General features: G+C 41.9%; 1 protein-coding gene across 4 annotated transcripts in view; it reads right to left on the bottom strand.

The window, feature by feature from the left end:
• The window catches only part of RBBP6 (RB binding protein 6, ubiquitin ligase), a 29,107-nt gene extending 26,297 nt beyond the window's left edge, over window positions 1-2,810 (bottom strand). For all 4 annotated transcript variants that reach the window (XM_034420606.3, XM_034420608.3, XM_034420607.3 and 1 more), the window contains exon 1: window positions 2,106-2,810. In XM_034420606.3, the coding sequence (XP_034276497.2) occupies window positions 2,106-2,271 (166 nt within the window). In that variant the 5' untranslated portion in view covers window positions 2,272-2,810. The remainder of the gene's footprint in view (window positions 1-2,105) is intronic.
• Between the last annotated feature and the right edge of the window lie 21,978 nt (window positions 2,811-24,788).

Here is a 24,788-nt window from a genome sequence, read left to right as displayed (position 1 = left end):
TTCATCACAGCCCTCAATGTGAGGAAAAAAAATGTACAGTATTTCTAATCACCAAATGGCTGCTCACACTAGAACTAAAATAACTTCATCAATCTTCCGCATTTAACTATTCCATCTCTTTTAATTATACCTTTACATATATACCAGTTGTATTTTTGCTATTATCTACTTCAGCCAAACTAACGAAGTAGAACGCTTGAAACCTTTAACAAAGCATATCTAATTACAACATAAGATGAATTAAAAGCAACATTTAAAATTAAGCTGGATGTTTAAAATCCTTACAGAATTCTGGAAAACAAATTATAACAGAAATCAAAGATTTCCTCATGTTTTAATTGCATTTCATATTTGCTGAGCAGATTAGCCTTGCAAAATGCATCATTTAGTCAGTTACCTCTCTTGAAAGGGGCAAAGATAATTTAATAGTATTTTGTGACTGGAATGGATCTGGGTAAAGAGGAGGAGTCCGGATTTAAAAGCAGAAGTGATAAGAAAAGAAACAAATGTAAGCGTGTTTCTGCATTCCCCCATGAACTTCTGGTTCTAATTGGGCCTCCTAATGATTTGATGATGGAGTATCATAGTATGACAAACAGTTCTTTAATATTTATGATCTATGAACAGAAATCTATTTAATGATTTTGAGAAACAGAATACATAACTGAAATATCTAGCCTATACCTAGCTTTAAAACTTAAATCTACTTCCAAATTCTGATTATATACATTATAATTATTTTGAATAATGCTTTTATTAGAAAACAACTTTTAAAAACCTTAAATGATTTAAATAATTGTTCAGAAGTTATTCAAATTAATCTTTATCATCAATGATATGTTCAGGATAGGTACTTAATATTAATCTCTTCATACTTGAAGCCAAGACCTGGCACCATCAGTCTGATTTAAAAGAGGAAACTGAAAAAGGAAGTTACAGGTATTTTCCTTAACAATGATTTAGGTCTGACCACAAATCCATTCATTTACACTTAATAATTACAGCTAAAGAGCATATTTTCTTGCAATCATACCTGCTTTAACAGCTACGTCTCTCTGGCAATATTTGCATCTCTTTAGTCTTTTTTTAAAAAAATACCAATACAGATAAAACAGATAATTCCTTTTTTAGAATTCTAGTCTTAGAATCAGAAGAATGAATTAAAGACACAGTATAAGAATAACAGAAACTGTTTACTGGACAGTTTTCTTTCCTTTCCATTGTAAACGTTTATTCCTACTTTTTCTGTATGAACTAAATAGTTTGTATAGATAATGGGAACTGAAAATCATACATTGAATTTGGTATAGCATAAATAGTGAAACCTGAGAAATGATTTAATTGGTCCTATCCCAAAGTCTCTTTCAATTCACATTTCTGGCAGCTTTACTTTAGCCTACAAACTGACAATTTGTCTAACTAACCTATTTACATTCAGGTTTTAATATTCATCCCTTTAGACGTTTCAAGACACAGAAAATTAAAACGTTATTCACGGAAATTCTTATTTACGCTCCAACTCACTGTTAAAGGCCTGTTAATCTTCGTGTCACCAAAACACATCTCGACAATATTTGTAAAAGTAAATCCGATAGGAATCTATACAGGATATATATACACTCGATAATGGCATTTTGGGTCCGTCTTCGGCCTATTCATGACATCATCCTGAATCCTTTATACATTTTAAACACTCAAAGTTACTGAGCTGAGCTATTCCTGGAAGTGGGGGGTTTTTTCCTCACTTTGGATCATTCTTTTTCCCTACAGATTTCAGCTTTCTTTAGGGAAATATATATATATCGTTGCCGACATTGTCGGCGGCCCAGTCACGTCCCGGGTTCGAGATCTGGGCGGCCCCAGAAGGAACCGTCCAGGCAGGCCGCTCAACTCCCACTCGCCGGGCCGAAGGCGCCCATCGCGGGGAGAAGCGGACCGGGACTCGAGCGGCACCCCAAGCCCGGCGCAGGGCCGCCCTCGCCACCTCCCGTCCCCGCCGGGGCCTCCTCGCCGGAGGCTCAACCGTCTCGCGGACAAAGGCTCCGTCAGCTCCCGGTCTGAGGCGCCCGCCACGTGCCCACCCAACCGCCCGCCGGCCGGCCTACCTTCTTTGGTCTGGGCGTTGGTGATCTGCAGGTCGCAGTCGGCCGCCTTGAGCTTCTCGCGGCCCATGATCTGGCGCTTGAGGTCGCAGAGCGAGATGTGGAGCCCGTCGAAGGTGACGGTGTCATAGTTGAGCTTCGACGAGAACTTGTAGTGCACGCAGGACATGGCGGGCGGGCGGGCGGGCCTCCCCTCCTGGGCTCCCTCAGAGGCCGCCTCGCCCGCCGCGGCTCCTGTCAGGCGCGGCGCTGGGCCGGTTAGGCCTCCAACATGGCCGCGGAAGCGGCGGCTCCCTCCTCCTCCTCCTCCTCTTCCGCTCTCGGCCTCGCTCTCTTCTCGGCGGCGGCGGCGGCAGCAGCGACTCGTCTCGCTTCCTCCTCCTCCTTCGTCGTCGTCGTCGTCGTCCTCTGTCCTCCACCTCCTCTTCGGCGGATCGCAGCCTCAACGGCCTCCTCGTAACGGCGGCGGCAACGGCTCTGAGGCTTCGCTAACGCTCCGGCAGCTCCGCCTTCGCTCCGGGGTCTCCCAGCCGGTCGCCGCAGGGCTCTGCGGAGGGGGGGGTGGGAGAGGGAGAAGAGCGGGGCGCGCGAGGAAGAGCCGCCCTCCCCGGCCGCACAACGCGCGCTTGTAAAGGGCGAGCCAGGCACCGGAGTGCGCAGGCGTCACAGCGCGCTCCTGCGGTCCCACGTGACCCAGCGCATTATGACAAAGGAAGAAAAGCCGCTCTTCCGCTTTCTTGCCTCCTCGCCCGCCCCCGACAGGGAGGCACGTGACCGGCCGCCGGCCCGGCCCCTTTTAAAGGGGCCGCGGCTTCAGGCAACGACGCGACGCTCCATGGAGCGTCTCGGAGCGGTTCTCGGTGCGGCTGCGACGCTTTGGGCTGCCGGTCTCCGGCGAGGGGCTTTTGCTCTGCTGCGCCCGGGCGAGGGGCTCTCCCTGCGGACCAGCGGGGCTCCGGGAGGCCATCTAGACCGTCCCTGTGTGGGGCAGAACCACAGAGGCGCCACCTGGGCGGGCTGGGTGGTGGGGATGCTCTCCCGTTCACAGCCCTTGGGGCGGGTTCCTCGGTCCGCTGGCTTTGGAGGAAGCGCATCGGCCGGCGGAGGAGGCAGCCCGGCTCCCCCTAACCCTCCAAAACAGCCCCGCGGGTCTTGCGTGGAGCCCTCGGGCGACGCGATGCTCTGGCGGGGGGTCTCCAGACTCTGCCTCCCGCCTTCAAGACCCCTTCGATACCTTCGCTCCCCGTCGGAGAGCGGTGCAAGCCCTGCTGGCAGCCGGAGACCCGCGTCCAAAACCTCCTTCGAAGCGCATCATTGCACCGTCCGGCTGCGCTGGCTGTTGGGAACCTGGGTCTCCATTGCCTGGGTGGGTGGGGGGCAGAAACAGAGGCTGAGAGGATCTGCCGGCTTTGGCCTTTGTCAAGGGAGCCGTGGAAGTGGGCTCTTCGCGCGGGGAGCGAAGGAATTTCCCCCGGGCTTTCCAGTGCTAGAGATTGCGGGGGGGGGGGCTGTCCTTCCTCTGCAACCAGCCCGAAAGCCCCCGCGTTCCTGCTGTTGGTTAAGACAGGTGTCCCAAAGGGGCTTTTTCAAGAGGCAACTGGACTTTCTTGGTTTTTCCTTGAAGACGTTTGGCTTCTCATTCTTCGGTTCTGAATGAATGGTGGATAATTTCACCATAACTGAAAAACTAAGCCAGGGGTCTGCAACCTTAAACACTCAAAGAGCCATTTGGACCCATTTCCCACAGAAAAGAAAACACCGGGAGCCACAAAACCCTTCCCTTCCCTGACTATTTCTTGAGCGGCCACAAAACTAGCATATGTAGTTGAATTAAATGTTCTGTTTTCTTCTGAAACTTTACTTTTCTTGGATTTAGCCATGGTTGGTCTACCGGCAGTGGTGGGTTGCTCTCAATTCGCACCAGTTCACAAGAACCGATAGTAAAAATTTGTAATAGTTCAGAGAACCGGTAATAACATTGGCTGGCCATGCCCCAGAACCAGTCCCTGCCCGGTTGCCGCTCGCTTACCCCACCCACCTCTTCAGAGGCTTTTTTTTTTTAACTTTTAAAAGCAGTTTTTCTACAACCTACAAACTGAAAAAAATTAGTTTATTTATTTAGCTTATTTTGAATTTGTATACCGCCCTTCTCCCTGAGGACTCAGGGCGATGAACAGCCAAATAAAAACATCAAATACAAATATTAAAATACAGTTAAAAATATATATATAAATTTGGCCCCATTAATTAAAACGATAAACAAAACAATTAAAAACACTTAAAAAGAATTAAGCCAGCCCGGCTTGTTGGAAAAAGAAGGTTTTAAGGGCACGGCGGAAGGCACTGAGGTCTTGGATTCTCCTTATCTCTGGGGGCAACTGATTCCAGAGGGTGGGAGCCCCCACAGAGAAGGCCCTCCCCCTGGGGGTCACCAGCCTACATTGTTTGGCTGATGGCACCCCGAGGAGGCCCTCTCTGGGAGCGCACGGGTCGATGGGAGGTCGTCGGTGGCAGCAGGCGGTCTCGAAGATAGCTAGGCCCTATGCCATGGAGCGCTTTAAAGGTGATAACCAACACCTTGAAGTGCACCCAGAAGACCACCGGGAGCCAGTGCAGTTCACGCAGGAGCGGTGTTACATGGGAGCGCCACGCTGCTCCCGTCACTACCCGCGCTGCTGCGTTCTGGACCAGTTGGAGCCTCCGGGTGCTCCTCAAGGGGAGCCCCATGTAGAGAGCGTTGCAGTAATCAAGACGAGAGGTGACGAGGGCATGAGTGACTGTGCACAGGGAATCCCGATCAAGAAAGGGCCGCAACTGGCGGATCAGGCGAACCTGACAAAAAGTCCCCCTGGTTACAGCCGTCAGATGTTCCTCCAAGGACAGCTGCCTATCCAGGAGGACTCCCAGATTGCGAGCCCTTTCAGTGGGGGCCAAAGACTCACCCCCAATAGTCAGTGATGGAGTCAACTGACTATATCGGGATGCCGGGAGCCACAGCCACTCAGTCTTGGAAGGGTTGAGCTTGAGCCTGTTCCTCCCCATCCAGATGCTTTTAAAATGCTTTTAAAAGTTTTTTAAAAAGCCTCTGATGATCGCGCGGCTCAGCTGGGATCATCAGAGGCTTTTAAAAGCATTTTTTCTACAACCTTCAGTCAAAGAGGTTGTAGAAAAAAATGCCTTTAAAAACCTCTGGCGATCCCAGCTGAATTGCCTGATCGACAGAGGCTTTTAAAAGCATTTTTTTTCTGCAACCTCGTTAAGGTTGTAGAAAAAATGCTTTTAAAAGTTAAAAAAAAAAAAAGTTGGCCACGCTTACCCAGTCACATTACCCCCACCAAGACACGCCCACAAAATAAGCCATGCCCACAGAACCGATAGTAAAAATTTTTAGAACCCACCCCAGCCTATCGGGGGGTTGAAAAGCTCAATAATTGCGTGCTGGTGGGTGTCGCACATTGGCGGTTGTGATGCATATTTTGAGTGACGGAGCCACAGCAGAGAGGTGAAAGAGCCACATGCGGCTCCAGAGCCACAGGTTGCTGACCCCTGAACTAAGCTATGGTTTGTTTTATTGAACAAGCCACTATTAAGTCTATGGAGATTCTCAGTCATCCGGGTCACAGTTGTCCTAAAGGTGCTTTTTCAAGAGGCAACTGTACTTACTTTCTTTTTTCCCTTGAAGACATTTTGCTTTTCATCCAAGAAGCTTCTTCGGTTCTGATGACAATGTGAAACATTTTCAAAGAAAAACCAGAAAATCCAGTTGCCTTTTGAAAAAGCACCTTTGGGACAACCAGGACTTGGATGACTGAGAATCTCCATAGACGTTAAGACAGGTGGTTTGTCCAAAGGAATTATTTACAAATTAAGGTGGGGGCTGGAGAAGCCATCTCAGCACATCCTATCTGTGACAAATAGAGTTTATTAAATTTATATCTTGCTTTTATTATTAGAGGTCCAGGCAATGCACGCAGGACTCCTTCTTCCTATTTCCCCCGATAATTATCCAAGAGAGGAGGTGTTCCAAGGACACCACCTGAGGAGGATTAGAACGTGGCTCCCAAATGTGATGGTACCCTGCTCTGCTTTCCCCAAACGGCCCAGAGCAGTGGCTGATTGGGCCCTTGGCTCCAGCCTCTTCTCTCCAACCTAGGTCGTTTATGAAGTCCGTGAGGCCCAGGTGAGGTGAGATGAGAAACGGGGTCTGGGAAACCTGATCCTCACCAGGCACTGGTCTCAACTGCTCCTCCATCACAAAGGGAGCGCTCTTAGACCATTGAACCACAGTGGCGCAGTGGTTAGAGTGCAGTACTGCAGGCTACTTCTTATGGCAGCCTGCAATTTGGCAGTTGGAATCTCACCAGGCTCAAGGTTGACTCAGCCTTCCATCCTTCCAAGGTCGGTAAAATGAGGACCCAGATTGTTGAGGGCAAGAGGCTGACTCTGTAAACCACTTAGAGAGGGCTGTAAAGCACTGTGAAGTGGTATATAAGTCTAAGTGCTATTGTTATTGCTATTGTGAAGCAGGGGAAAGTAATATTTTAACCCTTGAGCCCTGGATCTGGTGCACACACGAAGAAACACACAATCTTAGAGTTTGCAGTTTCTGGTCCTAATGAAAGCATTTTTTGTAAATAAAGGTATATTGACAGGGCCTTAAAACCTGGCTCTGACCTTTGGCCTGGGGTCCTGATGGGGACCTTCCATACTGGAAGTGGTTAATGGATTAAAAGAAGGCCCACCTCCATCCCAGGGGTGAAATGCTCCCGGTTTGGACCGGATTAGGCGATCCGGTAGCAATTGTGGCGGGTGGTTCGGTGATCTGGTAGCGATGGCGGAGCAAAGCTCCACCTACCCTCCCCGGTGTTGTTACTTCCTGGTTTTAACCAGGAAGTAATGTGTTTTTATCTTCTGCGCATGCACAGAAGGTCTGCGCGCACATGTGAACTTCCAAACCAGTAAGGAAGGTAAGTAGATTTCACCCCTGCTCCATCCCGATATAGAGTGGTCCCTATATCGGCTTTTTAAAAAAAATAATTTTAACGTTTATATTATTTTAATGTTTTATGTTGTCATTTTTATGGTGCTTGCCGAGAGTCACCAGATAGAGAGATGGATGGATGATGTATATTTTTCATAAATAATGAATGTTATCAAGAGTGTAAGTCCCAGACTCTTTGCCTGTTAGCTTTCTAATCCCAGTTTCAATTTGGATGAAGAATAGAACCAGCTATTCTAGCTCCCACATAATGGGAGACCCAGCCTAGAGTACCAGACTTCTTGTAACTCTGTTGAATTGAATTGAACACTTCATTTGGCCAAGTGTGATTAGACACACAAGGAATTTGTCTCTGGTACAAAAGCACTCAGTGTATGTGCAAAGTGACAGAATAATAATAAGAAATAAGAAATACAAAATACAAAATAGGAAAAATAATGTTTTGAATACAGATGGATCATCATTTGGAATATAACACACCAGATATCACGGTTGTGGAGGGCCGAAGCATCAGTTTATTGATAGCGCTGTACCAGGAGATGCCAGAGTCAAAGAAAAGAATTGGCAAAAATCATGAAATATTGCGACCTGGCCATCGAAACTACATGGCTATGGATGAAACAGTGTCGCTGCAATGTCCACAAGAAAAAAATTGGTTACCGAATTATAATGTTAACTGGTGCCAATTTTTTTGAGATATCTATAACAATACATTTACTCACATACTTATCGGCTCTACACGCATGTAAATTAGGTTTGAGATCATGTATTTTCATAACAGATGTTATTATTCACGATTAATGTCTATTATTTTTAATTTATTGTATGTCTATTGCTGGTCGATGACCATAATAAAGTTTTATTCTATTCTTCTGGATGAAACATATAACAGTGATACCCATTGTCATCGGGGCACAAAATACATCAAGAAATTGCAGCTTCCTGCAATAACACCAGCGGAACTGCAAAAAACTGCGCTACTCGGAACATCGTACATTTTAAGAAGATACTTGGTTGATACCTAGGACGCTGGCAGCAACCCGTATCAACCATTAGCACCAGTCAGTGGTATTTATGATGCATTTTATGAATGTTCAGTTGACTGAGTTTCATGTTTAATGAAAAAAAGAGATAACAATAAAAATATAAAAAAATACCAAAAGGGGGAATTAAAGATGATACATAATATTACAGGCACTAACTATAGGTTAATATTCACACACTTTAGACAGAACTGTAAGAATTAGGCGTTCAGCATAGTGATGGCATGAAAGGGAAAACTATCCCTGTGTCTACTTGTCTTTGCGTGATGCAATGAATGCCCTATAATGCCATCCGGAGGGGAGATATTGAAACAATTTATGTTCAGGATGTGAGGGGTCTGCAGGTATCTTCTCAGCCTTCCTTCTGACCCATGCAGTATATAGGTTTTCTGTGGAAGGTAGACTGGTTGCAATTATTCTTTCTGCAATCTTGAGTATTCAGTTGGAGTCTCTACCTGTCCTGTTTAGTTGCTGTACCAAACCAGACAGTTTGTCAGATACGTGATCTGCCATTCTTCTGCGGATTTTATACTTGATACATTTACTTTCTTTTCCTTTCTATGTATCCCATACCCTGCTTGCATTCTTGTATAACCTTTCACCTGATTTATAACAGTTGCCTGGTGCCTTTCTCACCTCTTGGGGAATGTAAGGGGAGGGTGGGCTATATGGACTACATCACCGGAAGATGGCCCTGAGAAAGTTCTCTTATCTCTTTCTCAGAGCAGCCGGTACAATAACATCTTCACACCTGTGGATTGGCTGGATCCACATCGGACTGTTGGGAGGGGTTCCTAATTTCTTTTATCCTAGCTTTATGTCCTGAGGGACCTCAGAGCCTGCTTTGAATCTGCCTTGCTATCACCCCTTTTCAATAAAAGGTTCCTTTTGAAATTCTAAGTTTCAAGAGTCTTTACTTTCTTGAGTAAGGGGGAGAGGCCGGGCCTTACACAGTTATAGAAGTACAAATAACAGACTCAGTAATTCCTTTGCAAAAGAGTATCAGCAGCTCCTGGGGCTTCTGACCTTCCTGAGTTCACCCAGGAAGAAAAACCACCTTTGTTGTGCCTTTTTAATGATGGTTCTAATGTTAAGGGTCCTGGGAGATTATAAAACCCAAAACGTGAAAGACTCTACTGCTGATACCGTTGACCTTGGATCCAGTGGTCAGAGTGGGATCCAAAGCTGGGATCAGGGCCACTGCGTTAGAAGCAGGCAGAGTGTTGTGGCCCGCTAGCGGCCTGCGCGGATCGTGGCTGATCCCGATGACGAGGAGGCTGGTGTGGTGTCGCGCCAGCAGCCTGCGCAGCCGGCGCTTGCTTTGGACAGCGAGGAGGCCAAAGAGGATGTGATGCCAGAGGCAGAGACTCAGCCAGGGCCTTCAGAACCTCCAGAGGCTCCTTCCAGTGGAGAGAGCGAAGTGGAGGAGCCTCTCCTCAATGCTCGGGCACGCAGGGCTGCCAAAAGGCAGGAGTGGCTACTCAGGAGGAGGAGGTCTACTTGAGAGTAGGGCTTGAGGATAATTGGCCACTCCCTTAGCCTATTTAAGTTGCACGTAGCTAGTGCTTTCTTGCTAGAAACAACGTCTCATTACTACAGAGCATCTTTGAGAGCGAGCGACTTCTCATATCTGGTTTTCTGGGCTGGTTGCCAACCTTTGTCGGACTTTGTTCTTAATAACTTTGATAAGGACCCTTTGCACGGGAAGCCTGCATTCTTGAAAGAGGTTTGTTTGGAATTAAACAGTGTTTGCGAAGCTTGGTGTGTGTCACATTCTCTGGGAATCCGAAGCTGGGGCAGAACACAGAGGCTCTCTGGGTGGCGGGCATTTGCGTGCTGCTCCTCTGGTTCTTCTGCATGACAACATCTGGGTCCTTAAGCATGGGCAGAGGTGGGTAACTATGGCCCCTTTATTGGCTCGAGAATTCTGGGAATTGCAGTCCACAGGTCATAAAGGCTGTCTACCCGAGAAGCGCAAGGGGAATGATAACAGCCTCTCTTCTCCAAACACAGTGCGTTGTGCCTTCCTGACAATTATGATGTGGATCATAATTGTGGCATGTGTGGCCTTTTTTATTCAGTATGAATTATACTAGCCCTTTTAAGGCAGGTAGAATTTTCCACCAATTGCTCCCGTGAGGGGAATTATAAATGGCCTGTGGAGGAGCTGCAAAATGATTGATTACTTTTTTGTAGCAGAACATCCTGGATACTGGCAGTTATATGAAAGCATTTAATAATCCCGCAAAATGGGTGATAGCCAACTCTGATATCGGATAAACGTGACAAGGGAGATGTTGAGGGTGAGCATACATGACTGACTTTCAGTTCTTAGCTCTGGATGTGGGCAAGGGTGAATTGGTCTTAGTCAAGCGGTTAAAAAAAAAGAGGTCTATATCTGCTGAAATGCAGGGTATCATATCTGAACGACATGAATCTTAAATCGAAATTATAAATAAATAATGACTGAGCACTCAAGAGATGTTAAAAGTGTTAATCCAGTTCTCCCTGGGCAGAAATGAAAGATTTGAAGAAGCGGTTCATTGCCTGGATGGAAGGGAGAAACGTCTCTATCTTTTTTCTTTCTTTCTTTCTTTCTTTCTTTCTTTCTTTCTTTCTTTCTTTCTTTCTTTCTTTCTTTCTCTCTCTCTCTCTCTCTCTCTCTCTCTCTCTCTCTCTCTCTCTCTCTCTCTCTCTCTCTCATGCTGAACCTGTGCATTGGAAACTAATAGGGATTTATTTTCAAGAATGGCAGGAGAAGGAATATGTTTACTATCGGTACTACATTCTAGCCCCCTATTCAGCCCCAGAACCTGCTTCCTGGAGCCTCGGTGACCCTGGTTCAGGTCAGGTTGACTTAATTACAGAGTTGGAAGGGACCTTAGAGGTCTTCTAGTCCAACCTTCTGCTCAAGCAAGACTATACCATTCCAGACAAGTGTCTGTCCAGTCTCTTCTTGAAAGCTTCCAGTGATGGAGTGCCCACAACCTCTGAAGGCAAGCCCTTCCACCGGTTAATTGTTCTGTCAGGTGATTTCTTCTAAGTTGGTTCTTTCCTTGATTAGTTTCCATCCATTGTTTCTTGTCTTGCCTTCAGGTGCTGTGGAGAAAAGAATGACCCCCCCCCACACTTCTTTGTGGCAGCCCCTCAAATATTGTTTCTTCTCTTATTTTTATTTTTTATCTTATTATTTTTTCTTGCAATGAAAAGCTGACCTGGCTTGTAATGGTGAGAGCTGGTTGAACATTAAAGGGGATTTCTCCCTCTGAAATTTTGATCTCCTGGCTTCATCCAAGGGAGAAAAACATTCATGCAATTAGCCGGCTGATAAGGGCGTGATGCAGACACTTGGGGTATGGCCCGCAGAGGCGCTGCATGTGAATGCACCCACTCTGAAAGGAGTCAAACATTTGGGAGCAATAGGTTTGCAGCAAGGCTTGTAAATGGGGGTGGGGAGGGAGAGACTGGCCTTAAAAGACAGGCGGGGTGGGGGTGGGGAGAGTTTAAGAACAGAAGAGGAGTTGTGGAAGCAGGAAAAAAAAAAGAGCACAATGGTTTATTAGAGGACGTAATCCAACAGACATGTTGCAATATTTTCAGGATCAGACTCAATAAGTTATGAGAGAGTTAAGAGTTCAAATATATTTTCTTTTATTTACATAAGGCATTCTATATTCACTGAATATTCACAGATAGAAGCAAAGAAGAGAGTGTGTGTAGCTCCTTATATATACAATGGGTGGAGCTAGATATGGGAGTGGTGAAGTATGAATACATTAAGAAGTGAAGAATAAATTAACCCCTGACATCCCGTTCATATACTATTTACACATTAGAGAATAAGGCATTTACTTGTGACAAATCCCCCTCTAAATGCCGATTCGACATGCTACATTTATTACATTCAGATTCAGAACAATATAATACATATAATTTGGAAGTCAAATATTTATGTTGCTTAGATGGCAAAGGCTTTGTCAATATGTCAGCTAACTGTTCCGATGTCTCACAATGCACTGCCTTAATAAATCCATCTTGAGATAATTGTCTCACATGTTTAAATTTTATGTCTATATGTCTAGATCTCTGTCCAATGGCGTCGGATCTAGATATTTCAATGGCTGCTTTATTGTCTTCGTGCATGACAAAAGGTAGTGCAGGTTTTTTCCAAACATCAGAAATCAGATCATTAAACCATACAAGGTTATTTGCTGCTTTAGATAAACAAACATATTCCGCTTCTGTTGTTGAAGTGGCCACTAAATCTTGTTTGCCAGTGTACCAGTAAACTGGACAATCGTTTAGGAGAAATAAGTAACCAGATGTACTTTTTCTGCATGAAGTGTCTCCAGCCCAATCTGCATCTGCGTAACATGTGAGTTTCGGTTCCTTGACATTATTAGGTTCTAACATTAAGCAAAAGTCTAATGTGTTTTTTAAATATCTTAATATTCTTTTAACAGCTTCCCAATGATACATAGTTGGTTTGCTGACATGTCTGGACAATAAATTAAGGGGTAAAGCGATGTCAGTTCTTGTCCAATTAGAAATGTAAAGAAGTGAACCTATGATTGATCTATAGAACGTGTTATCTTTGAATTCAGGGGATGATTCATCAGCATTTCTTAGGAAATCAGTTTGCATTGGAGTGTCACAGGGTTTAGCATCATTTAGGTTACATTTGTTCAAAAGTTCTGTGATCTTATCTTTCTGAGAAAGCTTGAATCCCCTTTTAGTCTTACTAATTTGAACACCAAGATACTTATTTACTTTACCTAAGGATTTAAATGAGAAATGTTCATTTAACTTTGTTACAAATGTTTCTCTTCTTTCTTTGTGATTACCTATATATAAAATGTCGTCCACATAGATCAATACAAATTCTATGTAATCATTACCCTTTTTAACAAAGAAACAATTATCAGCAGTGGTAGCATTGAATTCCATAGTTCTTAGTACTTTTACTAAACAATCATACCATCGTTTACCAGATTGTTTTAGCCCATATAGATTTTTGTTTAATAACCAAATCTCATTCTTATTTGTATATTGACTGTGAGGTGCCCTTACATATATTTCCTTATCTAATTTTGCGTGTAAATACGCAGTCTGTATGTCATACTGGAATACATCGAGATTGAGTGCTGATGCTACAACTAGAGCCGTTTTTACACTTTCAGTTCTTATTGTGGGGGAGTAAGTGTCAGTATAGTCCTCTGGATATTTCTGTGCATAACCTTGTGCAACTAATCTAGCCTTATATAGAGTATTGCCTCCCTCTAAATTTTTAATTTTATATATCCACCTAGTACCAATAATTGTTTTGTCCTTTGGTGCAATCGCAGGTGTAAATACATTTAATCCTTGTAAGCTTTCCATCTCTTTTGTCATTGCTAATTCCCACTTTTCTTTTTCTTTAGGAGGAAGTTTTAACACTTCCTCATATGTGCTAGGTGTCATAGTTTCTCCATCCATATGCATTATATAATCTTTATATTTATTAGGCATTTGGTTTCTAGTGTTTCTAATTGGCTTCTCGGGATTGCTATTATTGTCATGCAAATATCTTGCTTCCTTTTTTGTTAATGTATCTGTCTTTATTTTGTGTTGACTGTTTGTCCATGTTTTGTTTTTGTTTTTATGTTTGTTGTCCTTTTGCTTTTCTACAGTTCTTTTCTCTTGGGATTTAGTATCTGTGTCGTTGTTTGGGAATATTTCATTAAGATGTATTCTAGACCAGTTGGCCTGTTCATGAAACACAGCTGTTCTGGAAACTATAAATTTGTTATTATTATCAATGAATCTGTATCCTTTTGTACCTGTCTCATATCCCATAAATCTAAGTCTTCTAGACACATTTTCTCCCTTTCTTCTTAATTGTTTAGGTATGTGTACGTCTGCGGTGACTCCAAAAATGTGCATGTGTGCTAGTTTTGGTTTTCTATTATACATCACTTCATATGGTGTCTTATTCACAATGCTGGACCAAGTTCTATTTTGTGTGTAATTGGAATATTGTAGGGCTTCTGACCAGAATTGTTTGCTTAAGCCAGCATCTTCCAATGTGCATCTAATCATGGTTTGTAATGTTGAGTTCTTCCTCTCTGCAATTCCGTTCTGGAACACGGAAAATGGGCTAGATGTGTAATGTAACATTCCTCTATCCTTCAACCATTGGGAGAATTCCTTAGACATGAATTCACATCCCCTATCTGTCATTATTTGTTTTATTTTGATATTGTGTTGTGTTTCTACGCGTTTGTAAAACTCTTTAAATTTTTGAAAGGTTTCATCTTTGTGTTTTAATGTGTAAACAAATCCATAGCGACTATAGTCATCCACAATAGTTAAGAAGTAACGTTTTTTATAAATGATTGATGGAGTCAGTGGACCAACCAGGTCCATGTGTACTAAATCAAAAATCTTGTTAGTTGACCTTGTAGATTTTCTAGGCCTGGGACTAGTTTTTAGTTTTGTAGATTTACATACTGAGCATTCCAAATAGTTTTCACAATTTTTTATTTTGACACCTTCTGCGTGTTCAGTCATTTTCTGTACTACAGGAAAACTGGCATGTCCTAACTTCCTATGTAAGACATGAGCACACTCATCATGAATTGGCTTACCTATTTTTGGTTTTTTCTCATTGTGTGCATCCTTGTTATCATGAGCTATTTTACATTCATCATTGTCACTGTTGCTAATGTTTTCATTATCTAGTTCAATACAATCTTCCATATTTGAATCAATGTTGTGTAACCATTTCTCTTTAGTTATTAAATAAGGTAGGCCTCCTTTAATCATTACTGTACCTATATCTGTTTTATTTTTCTCCAAAGTTGCTTTTCCTTTTGAAAACACAATGTTAATATCAGAATCTCTGCTTAGTTTTATGGCACTTAATATGTTACGAGGTATCTCAGGTATCAGTAATACCCCCTCTATTTTTCCTATACCAGGCAAGGTTACATTTCCTCTTCCTAATACTTGAACCTTTTCTTGGTTGGCTACCTTTATTACAAATTTATCTTCTATAAATGAAGATAGTATGTTTTTATTATTAGTAGTATGATTGGTTGCTCCAGAATCAATAAGCCAATTATTATCCTCAGTTTGCTGTATGTTAGTGTTGTCTTGCTTGTTTAGTCCATTTAGTGAACCAGATTTTCTGTCCTTTGAATTATCTCTACCCCCTCTATATTCTTTGTAATTTGGTGGGCTTCTATATCTATGTCTATCAATGGAAGACTGTCTATGGATGTATTTGTTTCTGTGTTCTGACCTATGTCTTTCTTTTGTAATTTTGGGACAATCTCTTCTATTGTGTTCCCTGGATCCACAATTGTGGCATCTGAATGTTTCATTATATCTTTCTTGGAAAACCACTTTTCTATATGGTTTATGTTCAATGTGATTGTTAGAGCGGCTTTTCCTTGAATTGTCTTCAGCTATTAACTTATTTGATAGACTTTCTATGGATAAATATCCAAGATTGATTGTGTCTAAATGTGACATATAATTGTCCCATGATGGGTCAAGTGAGTTTATGATAACACTTTTCATTGTTTGGTCTGAAATCACCTCCCCCCTTAAATGTAGCTCAGCTCTTATTTTGTTTAAAGATATTAAATGTTCACTTATGGAAACCCCTGGTTTTATCCTAGAAGAAAAGAAATCTTTAGACATTCTTGTGGTGGTAGCTACACTATCACTGTGAAACAAATTGAACATGCATTGAATAATTTCTGAGACAGTCAGATTTTGCTTAATACTGTGATACATGGCAGGAGACACGCTAGAAATTAATAAGAAAAATGCTCTATGGTGTAAGCAGTCTAACTTTAAAGTCCAAGGTCTTTTGGGGGGATTAGTGATGAAAAACAATAAGTTTTCTTTCATAAAGACCACCTGGAGCTGCTGATACCATTCTTGTAAATTAATGCCATCTATTCTCAGCTTTGGGAAGTCACTGGGCAAGTTTCCGACATTATTAGGTCCATTACTTACAACCGGAGGTAGTCCGTGGTCTCGTAGATGGTGAAAATTACAAAACGGCGTGGGAATGCTCGCGACGAGTCTGCAGGGTCCTTTCGGCAACTCATGTCTTCCCGGGCCATCTGCGTAGTCTCGCGCATGCGCGTTGCTCATTTCGATCCTGGAGTCGTCGTGAGAGGTTCTCGTCGTTGCGGCTCCTCCTCAGATGAATCGGTCTCCGGCTCGATCTTAGGGGTTCTGACGATGGCGTTTGTTCTTTTTCTTCTCTTGAGTGCGTTGGTGCTTTCGTCGGTCTGCGGTGTGGGACGGTATTTGCAGGGCTCTCTTGGTTCAGGTGTCGGTTCTCTCGTCGTCAGGATGGGAGCGGGTAGATTTTGAGACGTTGGCTTGCTTGTTCGTTTTCTGGTTGACTTTTTGGTAATTTTTAGTTTTGGTCCAAATGCAGCAAAAAGCGTTTTCATTGCTGACTTTATTTGAGTATCTGTTGAATCACCTTCACTTTCTGATTCTGATTCTTCTGAGGTGTTTGATTTTTCTTTTTCGTTTTCGTTATCCAGTAGTGCCTTTCGCGCCAGAAATTTTGAATCAAGTTTTCTGATTGGCTCTGCTTCGCTCATTCTGGAGGTCTGTTGGAACCAAGATGGCTGCCATTCAAAATTTTGCGCGGGATCACTGTTTTTCTTCTTTATAGCGTTCCTTTTTTTAGTCGTATCACTTACTATTTTGGAGTCTTTTGACTTTTCGGTGGCGATGTGCTTCTCTCTCGCTGCTCCGCTGTTTTTCAACATGTCTTGGAGGTTCGCGATGAGACTTTCATCGTTTTTCTGGCTCTTTAACAGTTTTAATATTTCTGACCTGAGTTCGTTGTTTTCTATTTTAATTTCCTCTCGGTCACCATCTTCATCTATTATTTCTTCGTCTTCAGTTGTGTATTCTTCGGATTCTCTCGAAATTGCGTTTGTGGACTCATCTATTATTTCTTGATCCGTTTCCATTTCTTTGCTGTATGCCCTGGTGTTGGGCCTATCTTTCTTAGACATATTTAAGTTTTTATTGAGTCAATTTAACCATCCTCTGCTACCAGCTTGTTGCAATATTTTCAGGATCAGACTCAATAAGTTATGAGAGAGTTAAGAGTTCAAATATATTTTCTTTTATTTACATAAGGCATTCTATATTCACTGAATATTCACAGATAGAAGCAAAGAAGAGAGTGTGTGTAGCTCCTTATATATACAATGGGTGGAGGTAGGTATGGGAGTGGTGAAGTATGAATACATTAAGAAGTGAAGAATAAATTAACCCCTGACATCCTGTTCATATACTATTTACACATTAGAGAATAAGGCATTTACTTGTGACAAGACAGTAATCCAATAACATACAATAACTTGAAAAGCACCGAGAGACAAAATGGAGACATGGCTAGCAACATGTCAACGCCAAGCAGGAGACAAGAACGGGATTTCATGAGGCAAAAAATCAGATGCAAAAGTTGCTTCCCGCAATCCAAGGCAGTTTAGATCCTTACCCGGTTAGTGGGACAAACACCCCTCAGCCGGAGAATTCTGCACCCCCAAAGTAAGTAAGTAAGCGGCATGAGACTGACTATGCTTCTTTAACAGATTAACAGAGTTGGAAGGGACCTTGTAGGTCAGGGGTGTCAAATTCAAGGCCCGCAGGCCGGATCTGGTCCATGAGGTGCTTAAATCTGGCCCACAGGGCCAGCTGGGAAATATCAAAGGATTTGTCCGCAGTGCCTCTGCCGGCCAAAAATAGGCCATGCGGAGGTCCCGCGAGGCCCCCACATGGCCCATTTATGGCATCCACGGCCTTCAGCATGCCCATGCCCACCCTGGCCACGCCCACCCCCATCCACACACATCCACATGGCCCTCTGAGGTCAAATACAACCCTGATGCGGCCCTCAAATGAAATTGGGTTTGACACAGTGGTGAAATCTAAAATTTGTTACTACCGGTTCTGTGGACGTGGCTTGGTGGGAGGGCGGGTAATGTGACTGGGTGGGCGTGGCCATTAAAAAAAATATTAAAACCAGTTTTTCTATAACCTCTTCGCCAAAGAGGTTGTAAAAAAATGCTTTCAAAAGGCTCTGACGATCCAAGCTGAGTTGCCTGATCAGCAGAGGCTTTTTTTCTTTTAAATGCCTCTGACGATCCCAGCTGAGCTGCACGATCATCAGAGGCTTTTTTTACTTTTAAAAGCATTTTTTCAGCGGAAGAGGTTGTAGAAAAAATGCTTTTAAAAGTTATAAAAAAGCCTCTGATGATTGTGCAGCTCAGCTGGGCATGGGGAGAGTGGGGCGGGCAGGGATTTTTGCTACCGGTTCTCCGAACCACCCGCCTCCATTGCTACCACATCAGGTGACCCGGTCCGAATTGGGAGCATTTCACCCCTGGTTTGACACCTCTGTTGTAGGTCATCTATCCATCTGGCTTTTTGCAGAGTCAGCCTCATGTTGCTTACTCACAAGGTGCCCACTTTGGGGGTGCTGAATTCTCTGGCTGAGGGGTGTTTGTCCTGCTTCTTGGTGTCTGGCTCTGAGGCCAGGACAGAAATCTGCTTTCCTGGGTTTTGAGGGCGGCACGAGCCGCAACTCCAGGGCAGTGGTGAGGTGTGGCAGTTGTTATTTGTGAGTCTCTCATGAGTAATCACCTGGGTCTCTCTCCAAAGTTTACATCTACTAACACTTTAAACAGAAAGGGCCAATTTAAAGTGTCAAAGGCTTTCTCATAATCTAAACAAAAATGAATGCTGCCGCCTTTTCATTAGGCTGTTCCAAATATTCCATATCCTATCTGATACCATCCATTCACTTCCAGGCTTTGCCATGTGTTTAAGGAGCCATTGACTCAACCAGACTTGTTTTATTTTACTATTCATTTTACACCAAACACTCAGTGTGAGCTGTTAACCCCAGACATAATTAGATATCCTGTGTCAGGTACGCCTCCTTTCAATATCCAAGAAAGAAAAACACCAACTCCATTTTCATAGAGAAAGGTACTTTTACTGAGTATGAACTGAATGCAACCAAAGAAAAGCAAGTTCTGAGGCAAAAGGTGCGAAAAATACATATAGAAAGCATCCCCAAAATCCTTCTCCCAACCGTCCAGCGAAAATTATCCAATCCACATTCCCCCCAGGGGTCATGTGAGGTGCAATGTCCAATGGTGCCATCCTCCTGCTCTACCACGACGGTCGACCTTGAGTTGTTATCAGCTTCAAAGAAAACGCTGAAGAAAACTTTCTCTGCTCTTCTCCACCAGCTCACTTCCCCCCTCCCAGACATTCCAATAACTCCCCCCTCCCCCCGTTACAACGGCAGCCGAGCAAGCAAGTAAAGAAAAAGCGAAGGTTGACATCCTGGTCAGTTTTATTAAAAACTTTTCCTTTCGGATTCAAATGATTTTATTTAATTGCCTTAAGCGTGGCCAAATTTTGCATGTGGTATTAGATGTGCAGCAGTCTGATCAATCTGCCAGGTACATGCCCTCAGAATTGTGCAAATCAGTACCAATGGCAGTCATTAAAACATTATATTAAAAATATACCAATGAATGGCTGAAGGAAGAAAACCAGGCTCATCATGAATATGGCTTTGGAGCTGGCTGCAAATAACAAGATTTTAGACTGCAGAAATATCACTGGAAGCTAAAACTAAGAAGTGACGGCTGTCTAATTTGGTAGTATCGTACAATCAAATTCCTTAGAAAAATCAGTTATGTGAGGAAAGGTTGGAGGTACTAGAAAATGAGGATGACAAAGGACAACCTGGAGACATTCTGTCAAGCAAAATCTTTAAGCCTTACCGTATTACTTTAAGCCTGGAAATGTTAACCTAAATGATAAAACATAGAAAGAATGAAGAGAGATAATTTAGGAAGTCTGAAATTTGGATGCAATTGGATAATTGGATAAAAAGGGACAAAATAGAAGAGTCTTGGTGGCGCAGCAGACTTAAGGGCTGTTAAGTAGCACCAGCTGCCTGCAATTACTGCAAGTTCAAATCTCACCAGGCTCAAGGTTGACTCAGCCTTCCATCCTTCCGAGGTAGGTAAAATGAGGACCCGGTTTGTGGGGGCAATAAGCTGACTTTGTATAAAAAATAACACCACTTGGGGGGGGGCGAAAGCCCTACTAAGTAGGTATATACAAAAGTATGAAGGCTATTGCTTAAGGCATTGTAAGCCACCCTGAGTCTCCGGAGAAGGGCGGCATATAAATCAAATAAATAAATTAAATAAATAAATTAAATAAATAAATAAATAAATAAATAAATAAATAAATAAACAAATAAACAAACAAATAAATAAATAAATAAATAAATAAATAAAATAACAGTCAGAGAAACCAGTGCCCTTTCCCTTCAGCGAACTTCATGCTCGGGGGTGAGGGTCCATCTTTATCAGAAATAAACCAGCATTGGACCACTTACATTAAATAATAAATATTTTAGATAGAATTCAAGATAGGTTCAGCCTTTAGATGTTTTTTTTATTGCTTTTAAAATAATAACAAAAAAGGGTGAGGGAAAGCAAAACACAAAATAGTTAAGATAGAATTGCATATATTGTCAAAGAAAAGGGGGAAAAATCATACAGAAAATGCTTTTTTTTAAAGTGAAAAAATACAACAAAACATATAAAAACATATATCATTTAACAATAAATGGTTACAGTACTATATACAGTATATACTTATCTAAAGCAATTCAAGTACGTATATATTTCTAATTATTTATATACTATCGTGTTTTTAACCCACTGTATTTTGTATAAACGACTCCCATATTTCATTATATTTGACAAAGTTGAACAGAAGTGCTTCTGGTATTAAGAGCCCCCCTCATTGATTGATGCTTGCGTGAGTAAGGGGAGGGTGTTTGGGCCTGGGTATGTGGAACCTTATGGACAAGGGGTTGGGGAAAGCTCTGAGGGTCTAGTAGCAGATTGTAACCCCCCAAGTAGTGACAGATAGTGGGGAGATATGTTGGGAGATAAGGATGGGCCACTTACGCATTGTTCAGCTGTTGAGCTCATTCCTGGGTCCCGGTGGCAGAGCTCCAAGGCCCTGGATTGTTGGCCGTTGCTGTTGAACATGCTGGTAAATTGGTCGGCATTAAGGCCACCCACATTCACGATGGGATTGTCGGTGAAAAGTTGATCTGGTATGCATTATCAAGACCTGGCAAATGTCTTTTTTGAAAAGAAAAAAAAAAACCATAGGCAGACTTTAGGATAGTGGCATTGAATAGACATGACTAGTGTCTATTGTAAGGATTTTCAGTTCTTATTTTGTTATTGAAATTTTGTTTGCCTAATATACATGAATACAATCAATCATTTTACGCAAGTTTTTATTTCTCAGTATGGACTTGATGGACTTGAACTACCTCAGTGAAGTCTGAGATACTCTCATTTTTCATTGAGCCTGTTTTTTTTTTTTTGCAAAAAGTTTTTTATTTTTTAAACAAAAACAACATAAAAACATCAACCTTCCAAACACTTACAGACAGTATTTCGATCGGTGAAAATCATTTCGTGCTCTCAAAATTTTCAAACTCTCATTATATGACAGATATTCTTACCTCTATCAGAAAAAAAACAACTGCTTAAACATTTTATCCAAATTTCATTTCATATATAATATTTCATCTCCATGCTTTATTATCTATCCATTGATAAAATAGCTCCCATATCAAATAATATTGTTTATCTTCCTGTTCTCTTATTTCAAATGTCAATCTACTCATTTCGGCACAGTCCAATATTTTCTTAATAATTTCTTCATCAGTAATCATCTTCTTTTCTTTCCATTTTTTTGCAAATACAATTCTAGCCGCTGTTAAAATATTCACAATTAAATATTGTAATTCTTTGTTAAATGTCTCTGGTAAGATCCCTAATAAAAATATCTCTGGTTTAAGATCAATATGTCTCTTTGTCATTTTTTCCAACCACGTGTGTATCTTAGTCCAATATCTCCTTGCTTCTACGCATGTCCACCACATATAATAATATGGGGTCTGATGGCACTTCCAGCACTTCTCCGATTTGTTCTTGAACATTCTGGCTATCCTCGTCGGGGGAAAATGCCACCTGTAAAACATCTTATATAAATTCTCCTTATATGCCATAGACGTTGTCATTTTATAATTACATGACCACAATTTTTGCCATTTATCTAAATCAATACCATAACCAAAATTTTGTCCCTATGCTATCATTGATTCTTTAACTTGTTCTTCTTCAAGTTTTGCCTCTAACAAATGTCCATACAATTTTTTAATTACATGGTCATCAGAGCCCATCAATATCTTATCTAAAGTAGTCAAAACATTATAAAAACCTTCTTGTTTGAGATCTTCTCGATATCTAGAAAATATTTGCATATATGAAAACCAATCCATCTTAAATCCCTAATCTTCTAAGTCTTGCTTTAATTTAAGTTCACCCTTTTCATCCAATAATTCACTATATCTAACAATTTGTTCCCCTTTAAATATCACTGGGTATGAAAAAGCTTCAATGTAGATACCCAGACTGGAATCTTCAAATAATGATATTTTTTAATCCTCTCCCAATTCAAAAGCAAAGCTTCACGTATCTGATGTCTTCTAAAATATCCGTGTATTTTAGTTCCTTTGTACCATAAAAATGCATGCCACCCCATCAACAAATCATGTCCCTCCAAATTCAATAATCTAGTATTTTTCAATGTTACCCATTCTTTAATCCACATTGAACTAGCTGCTTGGTAGTATAATTCAAAGTTAGGTAAACCAAAACCGCCCCTCACTTTAGCATCTTGTAACAACTTAATTTTTATTCTTGCCTTTTTCCCTTGCCAAATATATTTCAATATCATTTTATTCAAATCTGTAAAAAAATCCTTGTCCAACTTTATCGGGATTGTCTGAAACAAATACAACATTCTAGGCAAAATATTCATCTTAATGGTTGCAATTCTCCCAATTAAAGATAGTTGCAAGTTTCCCCATTTTTCCAAATCTTGTCCTATCTGTCGTTTAACCTTGTTGTAATTATTTTCTTTAAGAGAACTACACCTTGTTGTCAATTGTATCCCCAAATATTTTTCCTTATTCGTGACCTGCATATTAGAAGTCTCCATCAATTCTTCTCTCTGTTTTTTCAACATATTTTTAGTCATTATCTTTGTTTTTTCTTTATTAATTTTCAAACCAGCTACTTCCCCAAACTCTCCAATATTTTCTAACAATTTATTTATTGACATTAATGGTTCTTCAATAATAAAAACCAGGTCATCTGCAAAAGCTTGCAACTTATATTCTTCTTTCCGAATTTTCATACCTTTTATCTCTTTTTCTTCTCTAATATTTCTATTTAAAACTTCCAGTGTCAGTACAAACAATAGTGGGGACAGTGGACATCCTTGTCTACCGCCTTTTTCTATTTCAATAAAGTCTGTCAATTCGCCATTTATCATGACCTTAGCCTTTTGTTTGGAATATATAGCTTCAATTGCCTGTAAAAATTTCTTTCCGAAGCCCATCTCCTCCATTTGTAACATCATAAACCGCCAGTTCACATTGTCAAAAGCTTTTTGTGCATCTAAAAATATCAAGGCCATCTGCTTTTCCGGATGGTCTTCGTAATATTCTAAAGTATTCAAAATTATTCTTATGTTGTCTTGAATTTGTCTTTTCGGCAGAAATCCATTTTGATCAGAGTGTATAAAATTATTCAAATATCTCTTAAGCCTTTCTGCCAATATTGTAGCAAAGATTTTATAATCCGCATTAAGCAGGGATATAGGTCTATAGTTTTTGATTAATTGTGGGTCTGTCTCTTCTTTGTGGATTAATGTAATATAAGCCTCAATCCATGTTTTGGGTATTTCTCTTTTTGTCATTACTTTTTCATTTCATTTCATTCCATTTCATTTTATTAGATTTCTATACCGCCCTACTCCCGAAGGACTCAGGGCGGTGCACAGCCAAACAATAAAAACACATACAATACAAAATTTAAAAAATAGAATAAAATCAAATTAAATAATTTTGGCCCCGACAAATTTAAAACCCCAAACTTTTAAAACCAATTTAAAATTGAATATATAAATACTAAAAGATATTTAAAATTTTAAAAATCTTTATAAAAGAGGGGGAAAATTAGGCCAGGCCGGCCTGGTGAAATAGTAAGGTCTTTAAGGCGCAGCGGACGGTGCGCAGATCCGGGATCCTCCGTATCTCTGGGGGGAGCTCGTTCCAGATAGTAGGTGCCTCCACAGAGAAGGCTCTCCCCCTGGGGGCCGCCAGTCGGCATTGTTTGGCTGACGGCACCCGGAGGAGCCCCTCTCTATGGGAGCGTACTGGCTGGTGGGAGGCCATTGGTGGTAGTAGGCGGTCCCGCAAGTACCCGGGTCCTAAGCCATGGAGCGCTTTAAAGGTGGTAACCAAAACCTTGAAGCGCACCCGGAAGACCACCGGGAGCCAGTGCAGCTCGCGCAGGAGGGGTGTTACATGGGAACGCCATGTCGCTCCCATTACCACCCGCGCGGCTGCACTCTGTGCCAGTTGGCGCCTCCGGGTGCTCCTCAAGGGGAGACCCATGTAGAGAGCATTGCAATAGTCCAGGCGGGAGG

This window comes from Pantherophis guttatus, chromosome 14, assembly GCF_059756535.1.
Source record: "Pantherophis guttatus breed Tessera chromosome 14, ASM5975653v1, whole genome shotgun sequence".
NCBI classification, from domain to species: Eukaryota; Metazoa; Chordata; class Lepidosauria; order Squamata; family Colubridae; genus Pantherophis; species Pantherophis guttatus.
The sequence above is the reverse complement of the archived record's forward strand: the minus strand, read 5'-3'. Positions and strand labels throughout refer to the sequence as shown.